Source organism: Vipera berus, assembly GCF_964194415.1.
Source record: "Vipera berus genome assembly, chromosome: 8".
In the NCBI taxonomy this organism is placed as follows: domain Eukaryota; kingdom Metazoa; phylum Chordata; class Lepidosauria; order Squamata; family Viperidae; genus Vipera; species Vipera berus.
The window spans coordinates 1,427,884-1,450,107 of NC_138211.1; the positions used below are offsets into that span (position 1 = coordinate 1,427,884).

General features: G+C 47.0%; 1 protein-coding gene across 3 annotated transcripts in view; it reads left to right on the forward strand.

Annotated features, from left to right (window-relative positions):
- Positions 1–7,372, forward strand: part of ZBTB16 (zinc finger and BTB domain containing 16) — a 117,070-nt gene extending 109,698 nt beyond the window's left edge. For all 3 annotated transcript variants that reach the window (XM_081334144.1, XM_081334146.1, XM_081334145.1), the window contains 3 exons: positions 422–592; positions 5,632–5,799; positions 6,511–7,372. In XM_081334144.1, coding sequence (XP_081190270.1) covers positions 422–592; positions 5,632–5,799; positions 6,511–6,740 — 569 coding nt within the window. In that variant the 3' untranslated portion in view covers positions 6,741–7,372. The remainder of the gene's footprint in view (positions 1–421; positions 593–5,631; positions 5,800–6,510) is intronic.
- Positions 7,373–22,224: the final 14,852 nt, after the last annotated feature.

A 22,224-nucleotide genomic window follows, 5' to 3' on the forward strand; every position in this document is an offset into this window, starting at 1 on the left:
TTCTCCCACGAGGGGAACAGGCCATGTTCTCTGCATGTTGTGTGAAGGTCAACCATGGAGAGAAAAGGTTCTTTAGTGACAAAAACTCTTTTTTCACAGATTTGTGAAAACCTGCCTGGTCCATGCATAATTCTTATCCTTTTCCCAGATCATCAAAATTAGAAGAAATTATGAAGTTAGGTAATGATTGAAAGCCAACTTTTGCAAAGTCTTCCTGATTGGCGTTGCTGTTCAATCCAGGTAGCAATTACCGAAGGTTGTGACCGATGGACATGTTGGCAGCTGTCTCTCTTTCCCTGACCATTCACAAGGAGTTGTCCATGTCGGAGATACAGGAAAGAGAAGCCTGAGGATACAGGGCTTCTGCCCACCTGGCCAGGTATTTCTTCTGGAGGTGACCTTCCATTTCCTCTTCCCCCAGGCTCAGACATGGCCGTCTTCTGCCTGCTCTGCGGGAAACGCTTCCAAACGCAGACAGCCCTGCAGCAGCACATGGAAGTGCATGCTGGCGTGCGAAGCTACATCTGCAGCGAGTGCAACCGCACATTCCCCAGCCACACGGCCCTCAAAAGGCACCTACGTTCGCATACAGGTAAGCAGGGTGGGCTGCCTGGGAAATGTGCCCGGACAGTGATGGGCAGGGAATTTGCAGGGCTGCAGACTGTGCGTGAGGGTGAGGTTTAGCCATCTGGCTCAGTTGAGCAGCACAGGGTGCATCGTGGCTCCACCAGTGCTTCTCCTTCAAATATACCTTTAGGGCTAGGGAATTCTGGGAGTTGCAGTCCACGCATCTTAAAGTTGCCAAGGTTGAGGAACATTGCTTTGGCCAGTCCTCACTTTCCACAAAAGGGAAGGGCTGGTGCTTGCTTGGAAGTGGGGCAGGCTGCTCATTTGACCCATTGGTGTTCATCCTTCCTGCTCACCTCCTTGCTGCAAATAATACAGAAAGACCACCCCAGACCTTAAACGTTCAGATGCTGTTGATGGGTGCTTCATTTGAGTGGGTCCTTGGCAATCTGTCCTCGGAAGACACTGTCCCAGAATATATCGGGATGCTGTGAGCTTTTAAAAACTATGTGATTTCAAGGAATAGAATCTATTTGTTCATTCTCAGCTCCAACTTCCTGGACAAGGATCAGATAAGATTTGAGCCATTGTGAATTGTGTCTTTGCATTATGCACGTTCGAGGGCACCGTCCAGGAGATGCCACAGCTGCTGCGGCACCAGCGGGCATGGCTTGGCTGAGCCTAATCATAACAGATGCACCAGCCAGTTTTAGCACAAATCACGTGTGTGTGTGTGTGTGTGTGTGTGTGTGTGTGTGAGAGAGAGAGAGAGAGAGAGAGAGAGAGAGAGAGAGAGAGAATGAGAGAGAGGGGAGGGAGGGAGGGAAGGAAAAAGAAAGAAAAAAGAAAGAGAGAAAGAGAAAGAAAAGAGAGGAGAGAGAATGAGAGGGGTGGGAGGGAAGGAAGGAAAAGAAAGGAAAGAAAAAGGAAGGAAGGAAGGAAGGAGGGAAGGAAGGAAGGAAGGAAGGAAGGAAGGAAGGAAGGAAGGAAGGAAGGAAGGAAGGAAGGAAGGAGAGAGTGTGTGTGTTATGGGCATGATGTTCTGGATTGCTGTCCTCTAACTACGGAAAGCAGTCTTAGGGCTCACTGCACCTGTTGGACTGCAACTCCCTTTGCCTTCGGTTGCCCTTTGCCCTCTGCAAAAAGCCTCATGCGGGCTGATTCCTCTTCCGTCTCCTCCAGCCCTGTTTGCTTTCAAAGGGCCATCCTGAGCCTCAGCAGCTGCGTTTGGGGCCCAAGCCAGGCCTCATCCTGGCGCTGACAGATCCCTGATTCACTTGGCTAGTTGGGTAATAAAACCAGGTTGCTGCACCAGTGAGGTGGTGGGTTCCCGCTTTGAGGATTGGCTGCCTCCCTGGCTAACAAGTCCACCAGGTAACAAGAGATTGGGGGGGGAGACTGGGTCCCAGGTGCAGCCCACCAGCCAGAGGGGGCTATAATTAGTCCTGCTTGTCCTGGACTTAATGTCAACCTCATTAAGTGGCCTTGCAAAGTGAACCAACGAGCCATAAATTGGAACTTTTTTTAAATGAAAAAACAAAAGGACCAACAATCAGGGGTTTGTGTACAGTAGACAAAGAATCCGCCCCGTCTTCCGGCTTCTGAGAAGCTTGTCAGGCCAGCTGTTCTTGGCTAGACCGGGAGAGGCCAGATTTAAACCTACTAACCCTGGCTTGGCACGCTCCGCTGAATTTCCCAAAGAGGCTTCTGCGAGATATTAGCCCCTGGTTGAGCCTCGGGAGCCTATTCTAAATAAGCACAAGCTGGGAATGAAAGATATTTCTGAGCACTTTGAAAAGCTCCGCACCCAAGGCCAGCGGTGGGAAGAGGTGACTCCGGGGGCAGCTGAGCACCATCAAGGCTCAGAATGGCTTCCTCTGAAAAATTAATTTGACAGATCTGTTGTCACCCCCAACAGAGATGCAAAGAGGGGGCTGTTGCTGTATGGAGAGTTTGTGTCTGTCTGGTTGTGTGTGTGTGTGTGTGTCTTTCCTCTTCTCTCCAGGAATAAGAAGTTTAAGAGCACAAAAAGTGTTGAAAGAAGGGAAAGGCAGCAGCAGAGGCAGTGACCATAGAAGGTGGTTTTAAAAAGCCAAGACGATGGATGCCCTGTGTGATATCCAAACAGTAAAACCAGGGTGGAGTTCCCATCCCACGACTGCAGCCTCCATCTTGACTTTTCTGACCTCACCCTGTGGACACCCCTCAACAGAAGCAGAATTCCAGAGTCTTTGCAGCCACACGGAATCAGGTGTGCCTGCTCCTGGAAAGTCAGTTGAAGCCATTCCCATTTTACAAGTCAAAGGAAGAATTTCTAGCCACGGGGGAACCAACACTTGGCCTTTGGAACAAACCCAAGAGATTTCTTGGGTCAGCTCCAGAACCAACGTCTTCTCCCCTTCTGCAAACTAGTTTTTGTTTGGTATCAGAAATAGAGAAACAGAGCAGCTTTTTCAGAAGCTGGGAGGAGGAGGAGGAGGAGGAGGAGGAGGAGGAGGAGGAGGAAACAAATCAGAGGGTCCCGATTTAGAAGAATTTGTGGGGAAGGGGGAGTTGGGAAGCAGCAGGAGGGAGGGCAGAAAGGGAGCAGAATATCCTGGGCCCGAGGAAGTGGAGGCAGCCGCCTGCGAGTCTATAACAAGGAGGAGAATTTATGCTCAGGCACGAGTTGGGTTTGACATGGGGATAATGAAAAAGCGTAGGTCATTGTGGATGACTTAAGCTTTCAGCAGCGGAGGAAAATGTATGAAATGGGAGCAGCATTACACGCTTGGCGGCTCCGCGCATCTGCAGTGGGACAAGTGAAATACAGTGGGGCCATTCTTTACCATAAACTTGTGGCCATCGGATTTGCCGAGCCTGGAGAAGATTGTAATTACACTGACAAGACAAATCAGCAATATTTAAATATTCATGAACAAAGTCTGGGGTGATCAATCTATCTTTATTGTCCTTCCATTCGGCTTCTGTAATAAATATTTTTTAAAAGTGAGGGAATAGGAGCTGAAGCTGCTCCCTCCCTGCTTGTCCTCCCCCCCCCCCCGAAGAAGGAGTCCTGAGATTTGGAAGGGAGAGATTGGTGGGGATCTTCTCAGCCGTGATCACCAGAAATAAGCTGAAGGGGTGAACAGTTCACTGAGAAGGTCTCCTGGGCAGCTGTTTGGATGGAGAGCAGCAGAAGACACCGAAAGAACCAACATTCCTGGGTGAAAAAGCTTTCCATGTTCCACAACCTGTTGACTAGTTACTCCAGAAATAAGGTCTGTCTCAAGAAGAAGACAAGTCACTCCCTGAGGTGGCCCAGAATTTATTTATTTTTACTCGTGCTTCCATCCCACAATTCTTTGGATAGCACCTTGTACTCAAAGGCCTACTAAAGCACATCTCCATTCCACTTGGAGATCCCTAGTCCTCGCGATCAGATACTCCAACAGGACCACAGTAAGCCATCCTGGCTTCTGAACCTTCAGGGTAGATCTAATTTTTCACCCCTTTTTTGTTATATTGTTATAAATCTTGAGATGTATTCTTTCATCACAGTGATGTTTTTACAACATTAATTGAATATTATTGGCATTCTGTTATTTCGATAACTTAGATTGTTGCAGATAAAGAAGAGGGGGGGGGAAACTACACTATCCATATTAGTTGCAATTTAGGATGTCAATATTACAAAATTATTTTGTTTTTTCTACCCGTAGTTGAGTATAACATTGAATAAAGAACCACTGCAAATTGCTTCTAAGTATTCATTGCACAGTAAAGAATTCAATTGTAAGCTAATTACTTAGTATTACGGTCTGAGGGGTCCTTGGTCTTCTCTGAGCTTGGTTGTTTTCTTGCAGACGTTTCATTACCCAAACTAGGCAACATCATCAGTAATACAGTCCCTAGCACTCATTTCAAACCTTTACATTCTCCTTTATTAGTATGGAAGTCTACAGGTATTGCATGTGTGTATTAAATAAATGAAGCAAATTTAGTAGAATTCCAAAATTGGGGGTGGGGAGGACAAATGAAATTTTAAAAAAACCATTTCACCTCTGAGAAGAACCCTAACCTTCTGGGTTCCTTGGGAAGAGGTGGCTTGTTTCCACTTTACCCACAAGAGTGATCAAGCCCACCTTTTCAGTCTCCACCATAGACTCACCTCATTAGCAACATGCTGAGGTCTCTGCACATCTCTAGACTCCTCACCACTTCTAGAGTTGGCAAGGCCTTTTCTGGATAGGCTTCTCAGCCATAAAAGGAGGTTTTCTTGGTAGCCATTCTGCTTTCCTATAGGCCCTAGGTTTCAAGCCCAGGAAGGCTCCCCTCATAAGCATGGCAACTTCAGAAAGCTCATTGGGACAAATTTTGCTATGGTCCTTCTGGAAGATTTCTAGAATCGGTTCCAGAAGATCAAGGTTGAAACCCTCTTGAAGATTATCTTACTCCTCGTTAACCAAAGTTGTTTGGGGATTGTAGAAGATTGAAATCTGCCCTATAGAGTGAGGGAGTGGGTCAGTTCTTCAGTCTTCGGGAACCATTCCACTGGACTAGAGGTTCTTCTAGGTGGAGTCCCATGGTCCAATGGGATAGGTAGATGAGGATTCAGGCTTTATAAATGGGCATTGAAAGTTTCTGCATCCACCGACACACATTTATGGAGATGGGCAAGGAAGAAACTAACTTTGAAATGTCAGGAAAGAGCCTTTGAGGCATGTCCTTCTCTTTCCACTTGGTCATCATGACTCAAGCTTTTGGGCACTGTGGATCGATGGGCCAAGATCTCTCTTCCTTTGCTTCTGTCAGAGGTGGTAGAAGTTTCCCCTTTGCTGGACTCTCCTTTCTCTTGCCAAGATTGCCAAAATGACCCTTGGAGGCACGTCCTCCACTAAATGATAGCTTAGAACCTCCTGACCACCCTAGAGGTCAGTTGACCGTCTCCAGCCTCCTTTGTGGCCTTGCTGAAGCCACCGGCCTGCCCTTTGTGTGCCCGGGGCTTGTGTCTTGTGGGCAAGCGTGGACTTGGTCTCTTGGCCCACAGATGGCTTCTCTCTGACCCTACTGTCTTGGCTGCAGGCGACCATCCGTACGAGTGTGAATTCTGCGGGAGCTGCTTCCGAGACGAGAGCACTTTGAAAGGACACAAGCGCATCCACACCGGGGAGAAGCCCTACGAATGCAACGGCTGCGGGAAGAAGTTCAGCCTGAAGCATCAGCTGGAAACCCACTACAGGGTCCACACGGGTAAGGGGACGCCCAGCCCGCAGGAGGCAGTTTTTCCTCCGGCAGCTTGTAGATCACAGCGTTGGGCGCTGGCGGCCTGCAGCTTTTGTAAATAGCAGATCAATATTTAGATTGCTTTTTCTGTTCACTACTTCATTATTCGCTCTGCCTGGGCATGGAATGGGTATTGATACTGAGGAAAACCGAGGCTGTTAATTACTGCACAGAAGGAAGCCTCCTCGGCTTTCCACCGCAGCTGCTGCCTGCAGTATCTGGAGGGGCTTCCTAAGAGGACCACCAGCCCAGGTGGCTCTTGCCGGGGAAGCCGGCCACGGGATTAACCCCTGACTGGTCAGCGTAAGGAGGGCCCAAGACCAGGTGGCCATTCTCACTCTGAAGGCCACTTCCCTAGCTCGAGGGGGGGGGTTCCAGGGAAAAGGGTTCCCTGAGCGTGGTTGCAATAACTTGAAACATTCCCCCTCCATGGTTCTCTCCTCCTCCTCCTCCCCCCCCTTTCCGCTTTCCTCTCTTATTTCTCCTTCCCCTACATCTCCTCCTCTTCTTTCCTTCCTCCTCCTTCTCCTTCTCCTGCTCTCCCTCCTCCTCCTCCTCCTCTTTTCTCTCTCCTTTCTTCTTCCCCTTCTTCTCCTCCTTCTTTTCCTCCTCTTCCTCTTTTCTCTCTCCCCCTTTCCCCTTCTCCTCCCCCCCCTTCCTCCTTCTCCCACTCTGCAGGCGAGAAGCCGTTCGAGTGCAAACTCTGCCACCAGCGGTCCCGAGATTACTCCGCCATGATCAAGCATCTCAGGACCCACAACGGAGCCTCCCCCTACCAGTGCACCATCTGCCTGGAGTACTGCCCCAGCCTTTCCGCCATGCAGAAACACATGAAAGGCCACAAGCCGGAGGAGATTCCAGCCGACTGGAGGATAGAGAAGACCTATCTCTACCTGTGCTACGTCTGATGGGACACGTGGAGAAAAGAAACTGGAAAGGACAAGAGAGAATCCACCCCCTCAATCGCTCCCTTTCCTTTTCCTTTTTTCCGCCCCAATTTATTTTCTTACTTTGCTTTTGGTTCTATTCATCCAGGATTTGCTGGCCCCTTCTTTCCCAGCTTCCATCGCCCTTAAGGTTGCAAGGAGCGAGTGGGGCAGGGAGAGACGGGGAAGAGGGAAGAGACCCCCCTGGGGTCCCTACAAGAATCCCCCAAAGGAGCATCCCCCTCAGCCCATCTCCAGCCACGGCCGGTTATGGAGTTGTCTTGCATGGCGGTCGTGTCTCCCGGGGGTGGGGGGGCTTGTGGCTCTGAGCTTCATCCGGCCCCTGGTCCTCCTTGGGGGGAGACGTCTAATTTCTCTCTGTCATGGTGTAAGCTGAGATCCAATCAACCCCCCCCCCCGCACTGCTGCTTTGGTTTCCCAAGGATCCTTGGAATTGTAGCATCCTGAAGAGTCTCTGATGGGTTCTTTTCATTTTGCTCCATCGCTGATGCCTAACATACCCATCATGCTCCTCCTGGAAGTGACATCGCCAGCAGGTGCAGTGCCGATTCCCCAAATTCATTCATTCTCTCTCTCTCTCTCTCTCTCTCTCTCTCTCTCTCTCTCTCTCTCTCTCTCTCTCTCTCTCTCTCTCTCTCTCTCTCTCTGACACACACACACACACCATCCTCACTGGTTCCTTTGAGAGGTGACCTAGCTGCCAACTTCTAGGACATGTTGGGAGAGATGAAACTGTTAGGGAGAAGAACAGCCAGGGGGTTCTGTGATGCCACAACTGTGGGGAAGGTACCGGCTGTCTTGGGACATCTTAGATCCCATCTGGCAGCTGCTTGAGAAGATCGAGGAGGTGCAGAGGGTCTCCTGGGGGTCTGCTACAGGAGAGGACTAGAACCCACAGCATGATTAGAACTGACCACATTTTGGCCTCGGCAGCTCAAGTGTGGCGGTTGCTGCCTCAAAGAAGGTGACCCTGGATGCGCTCAGAACTGGCCTCCAGTTATTCCCTGGGAGCGGCGATCCTTTCTTCTGACCAAAGACCATTCTATGCATTTATTTTTATTTATTTATTCTTGAAGCAAGAGGGAAGGGAGGGATGAGGAGGAGAGAGGCAGCATAAGTTTGCACATTTGCTAGCTTGGCTGGCCAGCCGTTTCCAAGCAGAGGAGAAACCCAAACGACAAGGCTTAAGGGAAGCCCAGAGCTGCTGGAGAGGCCCTGATCCTACCTTCCGAGGCTTCGGGGAGCTCTAGGAAGCCCCCATTCTCCAGCCCTTCCCCACTGACTTCCATGGGGGTGAAAGGACTCTGCTTTCTCCTAGTCAACAGCCTCAGTCCCACTCCATCCTCTGTAGATCCACAAGACAAAGTCCATGGGAGTCTCAGCTCCACTCACACGAGGCTGGAGAGAACCAGCCCTCAGTGGATGGAAACCAACCCAGGTGTTGCTTCATTTGGTCGTGCGGATGGGCTCTCTGAAGAGTCTTACCACCTGTAGCTGATTGTGGTACCTGGGTTTGAGGTGCGTCGAGGCTGCAATGCAGAGCAGTGGGTTGGGGGGGGGACTCCTCGCAGTCTTGACCTCTGCCCACGGAGCAGCCCTCTTGGCCCGTGGAGCTGTCCAGGGATCAACTTGGATCTTCCTTCTGCCCAGGACTGATGTCCTGATCTCTGCCTAGTAAATGTGGGGATGGGGGGCTAAAGAGGCAGAGCTGCTTTGGCCTTGTGCTTTTTCTGCTCTTTGTGCAGCAGCAGCAACAGCAGCAGCAGCCAGAGAAATTGGTCGAGTAGGTCTGACCCAAAGTTGAGTCTCCCCTTGAAATGCAGCTTGCTCCTTTCGGAAGACCAACTCCAAGAGGTATAGCAGCTAATGCTGTCTCTGTGCAGGTGTGTCTCCTGACAGCCACCTGGGCTTACCTGAGAGGCGAGAGAGCCTTTTGCACTGAGTGGCCCCCTTGCAGCCATTAGCAAATCTTCACATCCCCAATATTTTCTTCTGGGGAGACTCCTCCATTTCCGCTTTGCACATAACAACATTGCCAAGAGGACGGAAGAGTCCTTCTATAGGCCCATCTCTGGGGGGGGGGTGTCACCACCGAGACTCTTCCAGCTCATCCTTCTTTCTGCTCCAGGGAAGTTGCGCCCCCTCGGACCTCTCCCCTCCCCTCCAAAACCTTAGATTGGGGGCAGCTTCCAGGGCTTTTCCCAGAATAGCCACCAAATTGCAATGGGGCGGAAGGAAGGAAGGAACGCAGGTCTGGAAGAACCGTTCAGTGGACATCATGTCCTTGATGTAAGTGCAATCAGAATCCGATCCAGTTTAAATTTTCACTTCTTCCCCTCCCTCAATGTCCTAGGATGCCCCTTCTGGAGGGCCACCTTAGCTGAGGCTTCCTTGCTTCTCCATCTTGACCCTTGGTGCCTTCAACCAAGGGGAGAGGTTCTTTCTCTTCTCTCTTGCACCCCCCCTCTTGAACAGCGTCCCCTCAAGACTCCTCTGAGGCCCTTCCTGCCCAAGACTTCTGTCGCCATCGCAACTGAGAGGGGAATGCAGTGCCCTCCGTCTTTGTGGCGTCTTTGCTTTCCTTTTGATGACTTTCCCATTTTCGCACATTGTACTTGAAATGACCTCGGTTTCTTGTGACCTCATAAGCTTCTTTGAGTTGGCTTTCTGTGGGGAGGGGGGACAAGCTGGGGGTTCATTGCTGAAAAGGCCACCAGGCAGGGCTGGAAAGGAGGGTTTGCACCCGTGTCCAAACACAGCCGACAAAACCCCACGGACGGTGTTCTCTACGCCAGCCTTCTTCTTTCGTGTTGATTGTGCATTATTATTATTGTTACTACCAAAACTGGTGTTTGTTTTTATGATCCAGCCTGACGGGGTTCAGAGATGATCTTGAAAAGCTACCTCTTTTTAAGTTGATGTTATTGTTGAGTTTCTTGTTCTTATTTTGTTTTGTTTTTTTGGGTTTTTTGGCAGTTACAGAAGCACAGTTTTTGCAATATTTGTGGGTGGGTGGCTTTGTAAATTTCACTTCAGTTCTCATCTCATGCTTTATATTTGCAATTGTACATTTTATGTTGTAATTTAGCTGCTTTTTATATATGGGGGAATGTTTAGCAAAGAAAGTGTAGATATTGTTTCTCAACTTTGACCACTTTAAGCGGTCTGGACTCCAATTCCCAGAATTCCCCAGCCAGCTACACTGGCTAGGGAATTCTGGGAACTGAAGTTTAAAGTGGTCAAGGTTGAGAAACACTGATGTAGATGGAAGAATTTTAAGCGATATCTCTCTATCCTGTTGCTCAACACACTTACCCTCCTGAATCTGACCCTGATCCTTCCTCAATGTTGGAAAATACTGAAGGCCTTAAAAATGGGGTGGTGGGAGAGAGAAAAAAAATGATAAAAGAGACTTTATGTCCTTGTAAGTCCAGAGAGTTGAAAATTTAGTGAAACCTTTAGCAATTTGGTAAAAAAAAAAACCAGTTAAACTTGAATATGTGAATAGTTAAGTAGAGTTTTGTTTATAATGTGAAAAAAGAGAGAGAAATGACAGCATTTAAAGCAGATCGTTTAATGAACAATATGCAGTAAATGTACCGGTGTGACATTTGTCAGAAGCGGCAACCGCAACCGGCCCTTCTGATGCAGCCCCAACCTTGTTGGTTGTTGTCTTTTTAAAAGGGGGAGGGGGAGGTGTTTGGGGAGTCTTCCTCCCTTCCCCACCCTTCACCAAGCTAAAAGTGTTGGACTGATAAATTATTTCAAAAGTGTAATATTTTTGTAACCTTTGTTAGTCTCTGTGTCAAGCAGGATGTCGTCCCTCTTCTTCCCTTTGTAAATGTGAACAGGAACATGTTTGCGTCTGCGGGTCTGCATTGGAAACCTAGTATTAAATAATAAATCATGCAGTATTGTTGTAAAGAGTTTGCCATATCAGATGGTACTCAACTCGGGCGGGGAATCCCGGCTTGCAAAGCTCACTTGGGAAGGGCACGGGATCCCGGGTCTCTCGGGGGGACCCTTGACTGGCCGTGGAGAGGACGGGCTGGAGCTGGGTGGGAAGGGTTTCGGGGAGCCTCTTGCCACTTGCCTGCCTCTCTCTTAATGACGGTTGGCTTTCTGCCATGGCATGGCACAATCCAAGCTGGCTTGACCGGCGACAGGGTGGCAAAGCGCTTGGTGCCACAGGAGGGAGGAAGAGGGTGCGCCACCCGACGGGACCTGCACAAACCAGGTGGAATTCAGGGGCTTCAAAGGGCTAGAGCCCCATGGCTTCTCTGGGGTCCCCTCCTCTCTTCCGTGGCCCCTTGACAGCCTGCCATTCTGGCTCCCTGGCCTGAGCGCCTTACAGCGTGTGATCCCCTCCCGCCAAGCCAGCCCTCCGCGGTGCCCCCCGACCCCTTTCGCGGGCTTGATTTGGCTTCCCTTTACAAGTATATATTCCTGGCTGTCTGTGAATGTTGCTTTGGGATTACATTTCAGAAACTGAAAGCAGTACGATTATTGTATACAAACCCTTGCCGGTGTGTGTTTCGTGCGTGTCCGTCCGATGGAGAAATATAACTTTGTGGCTTCTTTGTGGTGGGAAACAAGACCGGGACGGCTTCATAGTACAATCCTCAACAAAACTTTGAAAAAATGGCTTTTTCCTTCTTCTTTTTTTGTCAAACTTTGTGCCTGAAAAGGAGTGTGTTTGTGTGTGTGTTGATTTCTGCGCATTTTGGGGGAAAAAAGAGGAATAAAATGCTGTAGTGCTTTCTTAATTGATGATTTGGTACCTTGGATCAGGTGGGACTTGCTAGCTAAGGAATGTCATGGTGTTCCCCGTCTTCATTCTTGGAGGACAAAATTCTGGCACCCTGTAATTCTCAACCCGAGGTCCCCTGGAGCTGGTGGAAGGGGCTCCGTTGGTGCAAGAAGGGGTGCCCAGGCCACGTTGCCCTCCAGTCACCCCATCCTTTGTCCCTCAGCCCCACCCCACAGGGCTGTGTTCTGCTTCACAGCAACATGACTTGCACAACTCACTCAGAGCCCATGCCAGAGCTGCCAAGCCTTACCCTGTTGGCAGCTGGAGAGAATTAGTCAAAGCGTAGCGAATGGGCCCCTTCGACACTTAAGCAGTCTCACTTCAATTCAAAATAACGCAATGCCATTCTTCTCCTAGCCCCACCCACTTCTCAGCCCCGCCCACTTCATCCTGGCCTGGCCCCCAGTCTCTAAAGGCTGCCAGAGGGGTCTGCTTTCCCTTGATGGATGCCAAGGGGGGGTGGGGTAGGGCAAAAGATGGTCAGGGTCTCCTGGGGCTGAATATCTGTGCCAGCTTTCGCTCTCCCCTTACCATGACCTCCCTCAGCCCAGGGCTGCCGTTTTCTTGACACGAGTCTCAGTATTTGTTGGGCATGGTGTTTAATGGAGGCGTGACTTTTTGGAGGCCCAGAAGCCATGCTAAATCTCCATGAATGTTCATAGATTTCAGATATATATATATATATTAGCACTGAGGACCAATCTTGTCCTTCTGGACCAAGCAAATTTAAAGCTTATTCTTCACTTGTTGTGTTTTATCTCTTATCTCTTCTTGTTGTCACAGTTAAAAGTGCCAGTTTGATTGCTTCATGTTAAAAAGAGAAACCCTGTTTTTTAATTGCTGTCCTGGCTCGGTCTACCTCAGCACCTCCTCCTGACTTAAGAGGGTGCCAGTTATTTTTTCGTTATTTGGTTTATTTTTCAAATACTGTGTTATGTATATTTTTTTCCTGTACAAAGTACTTTTCTGTTAGTTCTTTTGCAGTGCAGCTTGTGCGTCTTGTTATAAGCTTTCTCTAGAGTCTTAGATGCATTTAAGTTAAAAATACACACACACATACACACAAAATAAATAAATAAGTCCTCCCTCCACACACACCCTCCCAAAGAAAGTTGTGATGTCCCTTTTCTAGTTGCCATTCTCTCCTGCATCTATTCTGTAAGGCACAGGAGTGTCCTCTGTAAACCTTCCGAGTTTTCTGGCGAGGGAAAAAAAATGACAAAAAGGTTTTTTCCCCAAAAAAAGATGTATTGCTGCAGGTTTTTTTTTCCTCTCCATTTGTCACTAAGTGAAGTTTGTGCCTTCTATAGCAAAGAGAATATTTTTTACATCCTACTAACAGTAGATTTTTTTGTAGTGGACATTTTTTGTATTTTTATTTATAAGTCTCATAAGGAAAATAGCAATGTTCAGTTGTATACCTTGAATCTGCAATTAGGAAAAAAAACAATAAAGTTAATTCAGTCGTTGATGCGGGTGGCTCGTTGTTTTCTTTTAGCCTTTGCAGTTTCACAGCTGGGATAAAGGAGTGGTCTGAGTCAATTTATGATATCGTTGAACTTAATTTATCTTATCCTTACGTCATCTTGCAAAGCCATCGTCATGGATTGGCCACTGAAGGAGAGATAGACCAGCTTCATACAGCACACCAAGCCACAATTGTGGTTAGTTGACTGATCTATGGTGACCACCTTCGTGTCCTCCAGGCCATAAATCTGTCCACTAAGCCAGAACCGGGACTGATCCGGACAAGGCCCTAAAGCCAAGTCTAACAAAGGCTTTGTGTGCTGAATGAAACCCTTTGCTACAGCTCTCCAGATTTTCACTAGACAAGATGCAAATTCTGTTGCACCCGAAGCTTGGAGCTTTGCTGTAGTTCTGGGAATGGGCTAAACAAAGTCAGAATTCAAAAAAGCCGTGACTCCTGCATGGCTTTCTCGCCTGGTGTCTACCCAAGTGGACATTTGGCTTTGGGGAGGGAGGAACAGAGCCCATCCAGGCAGGGGGGGAGCTTAGCTGAGTCCTAAGATGCCAGGTATTTCACCTGCTGTCTCCAAATAAGCCACCCTGAATCGAGTACATTCTAGGTCAAGAGTTGGTCTGGGTTTGAGTATTGGGGGGCTGGGGGGCGCTTGCTGCTGACCCAGGCGTTCCTCCGCTCTCTGCGCCTTTTGCCGACTCTTCTGGGTGTATCTGATGCTCCCCAGGCAGCAGAGCAAGTTTGCTTCAATGAAAGTGAACTCGCTCATTTAAACCTGACTATAGGCTGCTCCAGCCTCCTGCTGGGTTAATTATCCTGTAGTTCTAAACTGATTGCTGTACACTATGCTTAAGCCCTCCTTTATTTATTTACTGACTACATTAACTGCTGCGCCGGCCCTCTTTTTATTGAGATGCAAGCGGTACAGCCCTTTGCCCAGCTCGGCACCCGCTTGGTTGGAGGGGAGGGGAGGCGCCAGGCGGCAGCTCCACAGCCCAGCAGGGAGAGACCCGGTGGGCAGAAGCCGCCCCTCCCTGCTTTGGCAGACAGGAAGGAAGGCTGTCTCTTGAGGGGGGGTCCTTTGGGGCCTCCACCCGGTCTCAGCGCCCCAAGCCAAGTTTAAAATGTGCCTTGAGCTCCCATCATCCATGCCAGCTTAAGGAAGCTCTGCCAGGGTTGCCCCTTCTCGGCTCTCGGCTTCTAAATTGAAAATAGGGACGTCCGATGGGACTTTTATGACTTTAACCTTCCTGAGAGGAGGGGAGCAGAGGAGATTTGCCCTGCCAAGCTGCGTAATCCCATGAAAATTAAAATGCAGTTAAACGTTAATTACGTGGAAGCAACGGGGTAATTAGTGTTACTTAAATATAGTGTGCTGTTTATATTCAAATTATTTATGAGCATATATAGACATTTTCAGCTGCCCCATCCAGAAAAATGGCTGAATTGCCTCCTTCCTTTTCCCCAGGAAGGAAAGGAACTGGGATAATAGAACAAGGCAAGAAGGCCATTTTTTCCCCCTTTTCATGGCTTGGTTAGGGTTAGTCGATGATGATTCATGGTTTAGTATGTTGGGCATGCTAGTCAACATAACAGAATAGTTGGAAGGCACCTTGGAGGTCTTCTAGTCCAACCCCCTGCTCAAGCAGCAAACTCTGTACCATTTCAGACAAGTGGCTGTCCAGTTTCTTCTTAAAATCCTCCAGCAATAGAGCATCCACAACTTCTGGAGGCAAGTTGTTTCACTGATTAATTGTCCTCACTGTTAGGATGTTTCTCCTTAATCCCAGATTGCTTCTCTCCTTGATGAGTTTCCATCCTTTGCTTCTTGTCCTGCCATCTGGTGCTTTGAAGATCAGGTGAACCCCCTCCTCTCAGTGGCAGCCCCTCAAATACTGGAATGCTGCTATCATGTCCCCCCCCCGTCCTTCTTTTCTCTAGACTAGCCATACCCAATTCCTGCAACCGTTCTTCCTATGTTTTAGCCTCCAGTTCCCTAGTCAAAGTAACCAAGTTTACATGCCCAATAACACCTCCTCCCCCCCCCCCGTGCCAACGTCTTTTTCATTTGGTATGTTGTGTGGAGTCAGCCCTTACAATTTATCAACAAATCATGTTTAAATAACTTCAGCATGAAAAAGCACAGAGTAATTTAAGCCTGTGCCAAATATATCTTTTTGCAAACATTGGCAAGCCAGCTACTTCTTCAGCAACACTGAATTTATTCACTTCTATCCTGAAATAAAATGTCAGAGCATCATAACCAAGACATAAAGAATGTCATATTTTAAAATAACATCTCTCTCCACCCTGTTTCTTTTGCTGGATGATTTTAGAAATTTTATTCGAAAATGCTGTCTTACTCTTTCATACTATCCTCATTTGCTCCAGCTCTTCATCAGCTTTTTTTTAGCCTGTGTGCTATTTTGGATAGATCATGTCATGCGGTGCATTTACTGACCTCTGGTGAGGTCAGCCGTTCAGATGCACGACGGCAAAGAACAGTCTGTCCCTCCCACATTCCTGAGTTTTGGAGAGCGACCCATAGGGACACTGCAAAGGATGACGGAGCACCCCTATGGGAACAGGAGCACTGGAAAATGGGCTATAGGAAGAGCTGAAGAAACTCAAGCTTGTTAGCCAGTTGGCAAATGGAGGGTAAATACTCTGAACACCAGCAGACAATAAAGCTTTAGAAAAGAGCCCCTTTCAGAAGATCTGCCTGTGACCCCACTGCAAATTCTCAGTACTAAATTTAAGTTTTCTCTGTTGCTTCGGAGAGAATTATGCCTTCTCAAAGCTTCAACTCTCTTTCCAGCTTCTAGTCATAATCGTAATCATAATAGTAAAGTTGGAAGGTACCTTGGCGGTCATCTAGTCCAACCCCCTGCTCAGACAGGAAACCCTATACCATTTCAGACAAATGGCTGTCCAGCCTCTCCTTAAAAACTTCCAGTGTTGGAGCATTCACAGCTTCTGGAGGCAGGTTGTTCCACAGGCTAATTATTCTATCTGCCAGGAAGTTTCTCCTTAGTTCTAGGTTGCTACTCTCCTTGATTAGTTTCCATCCGTTGCTTCTTGTCCTGCCTTCTGGTGCTTTGGAGAACAGCTTGGCTCCCTCTTCTTTGGGGCAGCCCCTGAGATATTGGAACACTGCTATCATGTCACCCCTAGTCCTTCTCTTCATTAAACTAAACATACCCAATTCCAGCAGCCGTTCCTTATATGTTTTAGCCTCCAGTCCCCCAATCATCTTTGTTGCTCTTCTCTGTACTCTTTCCAGAGTCTCAACATCTTTTTTACATCGTGGTGACCGAAACTTGGATGCAGTATTCCAAGTGTGGCCTTACCAAGGCATAGTAAAGTGGTATTAGTACTTTACATGATCTTGATTCTATCCCTCTGTTAATGCAGCCTAGCACTGTGTTGGCTTTTTTGGCAGCTGCAGCACACTGCTGGCTCATATTGAAGTGATTGTCCACTAGCACTCTGAGATCCCCCTCACAGTTACTACTATTGAGCAAGGTACCACCTATACTATATCTGTACATTTAGTTTTTCTTGCCTAAATGCAGAACCTTACTTTTTTCATCACTGAATTTCACTTTGTTAGATAGCGCCCAGTGTTCGAGTCTGTCCAGATCCTCCTATATCTTTAGCCTGTCTTCTGGAGTGTTGGCTATTCCTGCCAGCTTGGTGTCGTCTGCAAATTTGATGAGTTCCCCATCTATCCCCTCGTCCAAATCATTGATGAAGATGTTGAAGAGCACTGGGCCCAGAACAGAGCCCTTGGCCGCCCCTCCATGTAGATGCAGTTCCATTGAGGACCACACGCTGAGTATGGCCCGTCAGCCAGCTACGAATCCATCTGGTGGTGATTCTGTCTAACCCACATTTTTCTATCTTATCAAGTAGTAGATTTGATAAAGTGATCTACTTTATCAAATGCCTTACTGAAGTCCAAGTAAATTATATCCACATCATTCCTCTGATCCATTATAATTTTGTCACTTGGCCAAAGAATGCAGTAAGATTTGTCTGGCATGATCTGTTTTTGACAAACCCATGTTGGCTTTTGTAATGAATTTGTTTGCCTCTAGGTGTTCACTGATTCGTTGCTTGATTATCTTTTCCAGAATCTTCCCAGGTATTGAGGTCAGGCTGATAGGTCTGTAATTTCCTGGATGCATTTTTTTTCCTTTTTTGAAGATGGGAACTACATCAACTCTCTTCCAGTCCTCTGGTAGTTCCCCAGTGCTCCAGGATCTTTGAAAAATATAGTTCAGTGGTTCTGAGATCACATCTGCCAGTTCCTTGAGAACCTTGGGGTGTAATCCATCTGGTCCTGGTGATTTGAACTCGTCTAGGCTGGACAGGTGCTCACTTACCATTTTCTTGCCTATTTTAACTTGTGTTTCTATTCTGTTTTTTATGGCACTATTTTTGATAAGTTGGTCTGTTTTTTCCCTTTGTGTAAAGACAAATGCAAAAAACGAGTTAAATAGTTCTGCTTTCTTCCTGTTGCTTGTCACCTTCTTGCCACTTTCACCCACTAATGGACCAATCATTTCCTTTACTTTTGTTGTTGAAGCTTTTGTTGTTGTTGTTGTTGTTTACTTTGGTCGCAAGCCTTAGTTCATTTTGAGCCTTAGCTTTCCTCACTTCATCTTTGCAGGCTCGGGCTATTTGCTGATATATCTTCTGGTGCTATATAGTTTACTTCTTGTTTATTGTAGCTGTCAATATGTTTGATTTTCCCCCACCCTGGTATGCTGGAACCCTGGGCAGAATTTCTTTAGAACTTCAAGATATGGAAGATGTGTGTGACCAGAACAGAAATTCCCTTTAATATCGGATGAATTCTGGTTCCGGTGGCTCCGCGGCGACGGAGGGAGCCTTCCCGGGCTGCCCGCGGCTCAGCTGTTGTTTTTTTCGCCCGAAACAGCGCCGATCAGCTGTTCGGGCGAATCCGAAGCCCCCTCCTCGGGAGAAGAGGAGGGGGCGAGCTCCCAGGTAGGGGTAGAGTTCTCCAGGGCCGCCTGAGCTTATGGCTTGGGCGGCTGAAGGATTGAACTCCCCCGTAGCCTGGGCTGCTCCCAGCTGGCCGTCGCCTCTGCTCCTGATTCTTGGAGCAGAGCCAGCCGTCTGCGACCACCCCTGCCTGAAGGAATGACTATGATTTAAAGGAGCAGGCAGAGCGATACAAGAGGAAATGGTAAAGAGGATTACTATGTTTTACTCTCCAGCTTGATGGACTTTTTTGGATTACAAATCTGAAGTGAAAGTGCGTCATATTTGGTAAAAGATGGCGGCTAAACCACCCCCTAAAACTCTTCGGAGTGCTGGAACTTCTCCTGTGCAACAATCATTATTGCAGGCGCTGCATCCTCCTGATGTATTGACATCAAAGGACTTACAAGATGCTCTTGAAAAACATACCCAGGTAATTTTGGAATCAATTAATATTAGATTTGCACAGATGGAGGAGAAATTGGAGAAATTGGAGGAGAGAATGGAGGAGAGGATGGAACAGAAGCTCAAAGCGATGAGGGTAGACATCTTGACTTCAGTGTGTAAAGTGGCTCGGTGTGTGGAAGAATTGGAGGAAAAGCTAGAAGACTTGACTCAAAAGAATGCTATATTAGAAGCAAAAGTATTGGAGAATGAAAATAAAATGGAAAAGGAACTGTGTCTTGCTGAATATTTCCAGATGCAGTTTGCCATTAGAATTAGAGGCTTAAAGGAGAATACTAAGGAAGATCTAAAGCAGCTGGTTTCTGAGGCTTTTGAAATAGTGTTGAAACAGCCAGCATCTGAAATAAAAGGAGGCATGGACAAAGTGTTTCGTGTGAATTCATGGATTGCCAGACAGAGGAAGTTGCCTAGAGATGTGGTGGTATATTTTGCAAAAAGGGAAACTAGAGATGAAGTTATACAAGCTGCTTATGATACTAAAGTTATGATTGCTAATCAAGAAGTTTTGGTCTTAAAAGAAATTCCTCCAAAGATTCTAAGGAGAAGGAAGGATTTTACATTTCTTGTGCAAGAGCTCAAGCAACGAGATATAAGGTTCAGATGGGAGATCCCAGTGGGGTTGATGGTGACGCACGAAGGTAAAAAGTACCGTTTGGTTACTGTGATGCAAGCGCGTGATTTCTACAATAATGTTTTAAATGTAATGCCATTAACACTTTTGGAAGCTGGAAAGGGATCTGGAGAAGGAGTGCATCAAGAGGCCGAAGATGGTCAGATAGAAGACAACGGTGTTGGAGGAGATCAAGATACAACCTCGTTGGATGAATCTATAAAACAGAGGGTGACGCGTGCTGCTGCAAAACGATCTAAGAAGAGAAAGTAGCAGGAATCGCAGAAGTCTTTGGAACTTTTACGATATAGTCAAGTAGTCAAGTAGGGGAGGGGGGAAAAGATTTGGGTGTAGACGCAATATATTTCTATATTTGGTGGTTTTGTGGAAAGGGTGAGCTTTTTTGGATTAAAGTTCAAGTTTTGTTTGCAATCTTTTTTTTTTTTCTTTTCTTTTTTGTTGTGTTTGGAATAATTATAGATGTGGTACTGGAAGAGGAACGGTCGATTACAGAAGAGTTGACTTTAAAGTTTTTTGATTTGGGATCCTTGGTTAATTTGGAAAATTATTTGTAAGAATGTTATATCATGGAATGGATAAAATGGATGGAGTTTATTTAGGATAAGTATAGGGTTGAGAAGGGTTTTTTTTTCTTTTTCCTTTTTTTTTGTTTTTAATATATGTTTAATACTATTAAGGTTTGTTCCATTCTATATAAGCTAGAGAGTGTCCTTTTCTTATTCTAGTTTTTTTTTATATATATATTTAATATTGTTAAGGTTTGTTTTATCCTATATAAGCTAGAGAGTGATGGATTTTAGAATTTATAGTTGTTAGTATATGGTTGCTTAGGTTTGCTTTTTTTTATATATATATACCTTGTATTCAGCTCTGGGAAGTAGGGGGGGGGAGGGGGGGAGGTAGGGGGGGGAGGAGGGAGGGGGGAGGAGGGGAGGTAGGGGGGGAGGAGGGAGGGGGAAGGGGGGTTTTCAAGGGAAAATTGTATTTTAAAACTTTTCAATAAAAAAAAAGAAATAAAAAAAACAAAAAAAAAAATATCGGATGAATTCTGGCATATTTGCCGAAGCTCTGAAACTAGGTTAGGGTGTCCCTACCTAATATAGCTGGACCAGATCTTCTGAAGGCTTTTGTTGATTTTCTGCCTCTAGAGCAATTCCGTATCTTCTGGGCTGCAAACTGTTCACTCAACATGTCAATAGTTGCTTCAACTTAACACTTCTAGTCAAGGAGACCTTCTAAAAAATTATTTTGAGCTTCGACTCACCACACAAAGATGAGGCTGTTGCTAGCTTATGGGCCGGAGAATTCTGTAGACTTGAGATTGCAAGTCACCATCCTGTGTTGACAGATGCTACTGCTACCATTCCTATCCTGACTGGAAACCAAGGGCTTGTCCCCTAAAGCCCACTTGTGGATTTTGCATGACAATTCTGCACTCCGTTTCAAGGCCTTGTTATCCAAATATATCTACTATGCAGCATATCTCTGCTTGGATGCCAGTGGGAATGTGAAAGACTCCGATCCCTCCTTGTCTTCGGAAGCTTGTAAGCCACGGAATCCCTGGGCTCTGCCGCCATCGTGTGGGCAGCTCAAACACACAGCCCTCATCTTGCTGGACAGGGCGATGTGTCCACTCGGCGTAACTAGAAAGCAGAGTTTTTCTGGCCAAAGAGAGAGCTGGTCCCTTTCCCTCTGGTGGCTGCGTAAACCCTTACCCATCTCCTCCTGAGGTCAAGCTGTGTTGCTGCCTGTGAGAGAATTCCAAAGCCATGAAGGAAATTGCTTTGTGTGTTCACCAGTTCACAGAATCATTCAATGCAAGGCTGAGAAAAGACAAAGTGATGCCCTAATCCAGAGGTGAAAAACTATGGCCCTTTTATAACTTGTGGACTTCAACTCCCAGAATTGGCTGGATCAAGGATTCTGGGAGTTGAAGTCCACAAGTCATAAAAGGGCCTTAGTTCCCCACCCCACCCTAATCCAACACTTGCCCAGTTCAGGAATCCACACAACAGCCTCTGTTTAAAATATTCCAACAGAGGGCAATCCACTCTCCATTCCATGGCTACAAGCTCTTTCAGAAGACCTTCTTTCTGATGTCCAGCCATGGGCAACAAAGAGATGAGGCCTACAAGAGTCACCCACTTCTGAGCCAGATTGCTTCCTCCATTTGCCACCAGTCTCTGGCTGGGCTATGATCCTTGGCAGGTGAAGGATCTTAGTTAGGCTTCTCCAGACTAAACACAACAACTCTTCCAACCATTCCTTACAAGTTTTTCTTTGCAACCCCTTACTGTCTGGGCTCTGAGATGCTCCATTCTAAATGTAGGTGCTGAGAATTGCATGCAGCTTGACCAGCACCACATAGAGATGATCTCTTGGGATTTGTAACCTATGAGACAACTGGCAAAAAAGTCCAGGTGGGGAGAAGATGAGAGGGGAGAAGAGAGACAATGCTGATCTCCGTTCTCCATTTTCAGAAGTTGACCCATCTCTGGCCCATGAACCAGCTGTAGGATTTCTTTGTTTGGGTGTAGCATGTTATGTGAATAGAATGTTGTATTTTGTTGAATGGGTTTAGATATTATGATAATCCAGCCTACAGGCAGGAGTGCTCCGCAGAAACCAGAGTGCCAAGGCATTCATTGCTTGAAACTGTATATGGTATATGTACACACACGCACTTTGTCAGAGCACCAGGAAGTACCAGATCGATGGGTCGATTGGATTTGTCTGTTGAAGCATTTGATGTTACATGAAGGGAGCTCATTCCAGTGGTTGTTAATTGCCCATTGTAGTGATCAGGTCTGTAGCAACATCGATCTCACCAGGATCAATGGGGCTGATTTAGTGTCTTACTAACTCTTTAACAGGACACCTCATCAATAGCCAGCCACTTACAGATCATCAGTACATTATTGCAGGACCCCATTGCCAAGATCCCACACTGGCACCAACCCACTTCCCACTTGCCAGTCATCCTGAATGGTTCCTGTAGGTGAGATATTTGCTAGAATAAGGCAAAACTCAACCTTTTGAAATGTCTTCT